This window comes from Haematobia irritans, chromosome 5, assembly GCF_050003625.1.
Source record: "Haematobia irritans isolate KBUSLIRL chromosome 5, ASM5000362v1, whole genome shotgun sequence".
Classification (NCBI taxonomy): domain Eukaryota; kingdom Metazoa; phylum Arthropoda; class Insecta; order Diptera; family Muscidae; genus Haematobia; species Haematobia irritans.
The window spans coordinates 75,997,382-76,001,670 of record NC_134401.1 but is presented as its reverse complement, the minus strand read 5'-3'; the positions used below and the strand labels follow the sequence as shown (position 1 = coordinate 76,001,670).

Sequence of the window (4,289 nt, the reverse complement as noted above, 5' to 3'; positions counted from 1 at the left end):
TTCTTTTTGGGTCCGGAAGTGCTGCAAAATTGGCGGAGAAGCGATAAATGTAATATGAAAATGTCATAGAACGAATGTCCACCGTTTCAACAGCCGTTGCAATGAATTTGCATCACTTCTTAAGTTGTGATCCAAATTCAGTGTTTTGAATGTGAATTAAAAAAATTTGTTATATTTTCCCAAATAATTAATTTTTATATTTTTTATGATTTTTAATGTATTCTAACGCTTGTTTGAAACGTTTTCCCTCGAATATTTTCAAAAATTCTATAAAAATGTGTATAATGAATTTAGCATTTTTGTGGCAAAATTTGAATAATTTGTACCATTTTATTTATTCTTACCTTTTTTTAAAAGAAAACAAAAAATTACGCATTAAAATATGAAAAAATGAAGTAAAAAAACTTCCTGTGTAGTTAAAATAATTAACTTCTTTGTGAGGACATTTTTGGAAGTGCTTTTAAAGATGTGACATTAGAAAAACTTCCAATTTTTTTGCTGGGAAAAGTGTGGAACTACTTTAAGTTGCTTTATTATAAATTAATTGTCGAGTTATTTTTCATTTTTATGAAATAAAACATTAATTGAACCTATAAGTTCAGTCTATAAATTTTCAGCTAGGGGGGCTATAGCCCCCCCTAGGAAAATTGTCTAGCTACGCTAATGCTCAAAGTGCAAAATAGATGATGACCTTAAATATAATTTATTAAAAACACCCTGGATGCCAAAAAATTCTTTTAAATTTCCAGTCACAGATATCAAAAGACATTTGAAATTCCAACACAAATGGTTTAATCAATTCTCCTGGCTGGTCTATACCATGAAAGAGCCTCAAGGTGCTTTATGCAAGATTTGCCTTTTGTTTGCAGCGGAATGTGCAGGGAAGGGTTCTCATCAAAAACTCAATTTATTGGTAGTAAAACCATTAAATAAGTGGAAAAATGCTATCGCGGATTTTGACCGGCATCAGAAAAGCCAATACCACCAACACTGTACATTATTAGCTGATAATTTTATGAATGTTTATAGCAAAAAACAAACAGACATTAGAAGTCAATTAGACATTGCTCGTGCCGTTAATATTGCCAAAAATAGGAAGAAACTGGTTCCCATCATTGAAACCATTAAACTGTGTGGACGACAAGAATTAGCATTAAGGGGAACTTCCGATTTTGGAAATATAAAATTCAATGAATCTGAACCAGAGATTAATGATGGTAATTTTCGAGCTATATTGCGTATGCGTCATAAATGTGGAGATATTGATTTAAATAAGCACGATGAAAATTTACAGGTAAATTGTACATATTACAGTCCATCCATACAAAATGAGTTGATTTCTGTTTGCGGTGAAGTAATTCAAAAACAACTGGTAACAGCTATAAATAATGCTAAGAGTTTCACCTTGCAGGCCGATGAAACAACGGATATTTCGCGACAGGAACAAATGTCGATATGTGCTAGATACACCGAGCTGCATAACAATGTTTTTGTCATACGAGAAGATTTTCTATCTTTTGTTACTGTCAAAAGCACAACAGGGGCTTCTTTGGCTCAAACTATTCTCGAAAGTTTAAACAATATGCAAATTGACTGTAACTATTTAGTTGGACAAGGGTACGATGGTGCTGCATGTATGAACGGCAATTTTAATGGTGTGCAGGCAATAATACGCGAGAAATATCCAGAAGCTATATATGTGCACTGTAGCTCGCATTCGCTAAATTTAGCTTTAGGTCATTCATGCCAAATTCAACCCATCAGGAATGCAATAGGCACTATAAAATCAATTGGGAATTTTTTTAAATCATCAGCCAAGCGAACAAATTGTTTAGCAAAATATATAAAAAACACTATGCCCGAAACAAAATGGAAAACATTAACCGCAATGTGTGAAACCCGATGGGTTGAAAATCATGATGGATTGCTAAGGTTTAAGGAAATTTATGAAGCAATTGCTGGCGCTTTAGAAGAATTAATTGGTGATAGAGATTGTGATACATCATCAAAAGCATCGTCTTTTGTAAAATCAATATCAAATAGCCAATTCGCTGTGAGCTTGTGCTGCTTAAATAGTTTATTTGCTTCTACATTACCACTATGCAAGATGTTACAGTCCACTTCATGCGACTTAGCGGCTGCTGTTCAACATGTTGAACTTATTATTAACCATTTCAAAAATATGCGTGAAAACTCAGAAACAGAATTTGCAGACATATATTTGGATGCTGAGAACCTGCTCGAATTCTTTGGTGAAAAAATTGCAATGCCTCGCATAACTGGACGTCAGCAACACCGCGCGAATCTTAGTGAGCACGATCCGAAAAAATACTTCCGTATTACTATAATAATTCCACTTTTAGAAGATTTCATACATCAGTTAACACTGCGGTTTGAAAAACACAATAAAACACTGACTGATCTTTATAAATTAATTCCGACAGAATGTGTAAAGCCTGAAACAAAATTTGAAGCAAATACATCTTCGTTTTATGGCAGATTTTTACAAGAATATAATAAATCTGAATTGTCGCTTTGGCAAATAAAATGGCGCAAAACCTGCGAAAAGAACCTGCCTAATTCAGCGATGGAAGCACTTGGAGAGTGCAATAAAGAGATATTTCCAAACGTGCATACTCTTTTAAAAATTTTGGTCACTTTGCCAGTTACTACGTGCTCATCCGAACGTTCATTTTCAACAATGAAGAGATTAAAGACGTATCTTAGAAATTCGACTAGCGAGAGTAGACTCAATGGATTGGCATTAATGTCGGTTCATCGCCGAATAAATGTGCCGACTGAAGAAGTCATTGATTTATTTGCTGCCCAAAAAGCCCGTCGGCTCAATTTAATATTATAAAAATATTGTATACATACCTATACATAAATAAAATTTTCTACACATGAGATTATGTTATATGAATATTTATTTTTTAAAGTTGAACCCCCCCCGAATTAAAATCCTGGCTACGGCCTTGAACGACACCAAGCAAATGTGGCCCCATTTAAACTTAAACCACACACTAGATATGCTAGTGTTCTCAAGGCGTCAGATAGCACTCCTGATTTCTGCTATAACGGGTCGCTGCCTGATAGGCGAATTTGCCAAAACTATAGGTGCGAAGTATAATGACTATTGTATAAGCTGTCATGATATGGAGGAAAAGGAATCAATTAAACACCTCTTGTGTGAGTGTCCTGCTTTTCGTGTAAGGCGTAAGCGAATTTTAGGAACATATAGCTTTAGATTACTGGCGGACCTGGAAAACGTTAAATTAAGTACTTTTAGTTAAATGTGGTATCACAATGGACTGAATAGTCTAAGTGAGCCTGAAATTTAATCGGGCTGCCACTTTAACCTAACCTAATTCTACATAGTGAAGGCACAAAATTAGGTGATCGACCAAAAGGCGTTTTTGCGCCGATCGAAATCAGCTATGAACGCATATGCGCGGACAACACTTCGACCCGAGTCCTTACGAAATTATTTCACAATAGTAAAAATTTCTTAGGAATAAGGAAAAAGTTTTTCTTTTATATTTTGAAGATTATCTGTACTTCTTCAAGCCTTTTTTAACACACGTAGAAGTAAAGAATTTCATATACATAAACCAGATTTCGAAAATTCCCCACAAAAGTCACAACTCAAAAATTTCACCAATACTGGCAACACTGGATTTTGCAGACAATTGCTTATAGTCTGTTTCTGTATGTCAAACGAGCTCTATCGATCGACTGAAATCATAGACCAAGAAAATGTATAGACGGCTTATGACAGATTTCAAATGCAACAACTTTTCAGTTTGAGGGTAAATTTTATTTTCAATATAATTTCAACTTTACTTGAAACAGCTCATATTCAATACATTTTCAAATTGTTTGCGAATTACTTCCAATTGGCCACAATGTTGACGAAGTCTTTGAAAAGGCGTTGAAGATTATATGAGAAAACTTTGACAAAACACTACCCTAAAATGCAACGAAAAAACCTTGTGGTTTTTAATACATCCCAATAATCACAGTATGAGCGTTTTTCAAATGCAACAACTTCCCAATAAACACAGGATGAGCGTTTTTCACATGCAACAACTTTTCAGTTTGAGGGTAAATATAATTTTCAACATAAATTCAACTTGACTTGAAATAGCTCATCTTCAATACATCTTCAAATTGTTTGCGAATTACTTCCAATTTGCCAAAATGTTGACGAAATCTTTGAAAAGGTGTTGAAGATAATATGAGAAACCTTTGACAAAACACTACCCTAAAATGCAACGAAAAACCATGTG

General features: G+C 34.3%; 1 protein-coding gene across 1 annotated transcript; it reads left to right on the top strand.

The window, feature by feature from the left end:
* Window positions 1–721: 721 nt before the first annotated feature.
* LOC142239870 (zinc finger MYM-type protein 1-like) lies at window positions 722–2,460 on the top strand. Its single transcript, XM_075311619.1, has 2 exons — window positions 722–2,391; window positions 2,445–2,460. The coding sequence occupies exons 1-2, from the start codon at window positions 722–724 to the stop codon at window positions 2,458–2,460; spliced, it is 1,686 nt and encodes a 561-aa protein (XP_075167734.1).
* Window positions 2,461–4,289: the final 1,829 nt, after the last annotated feature.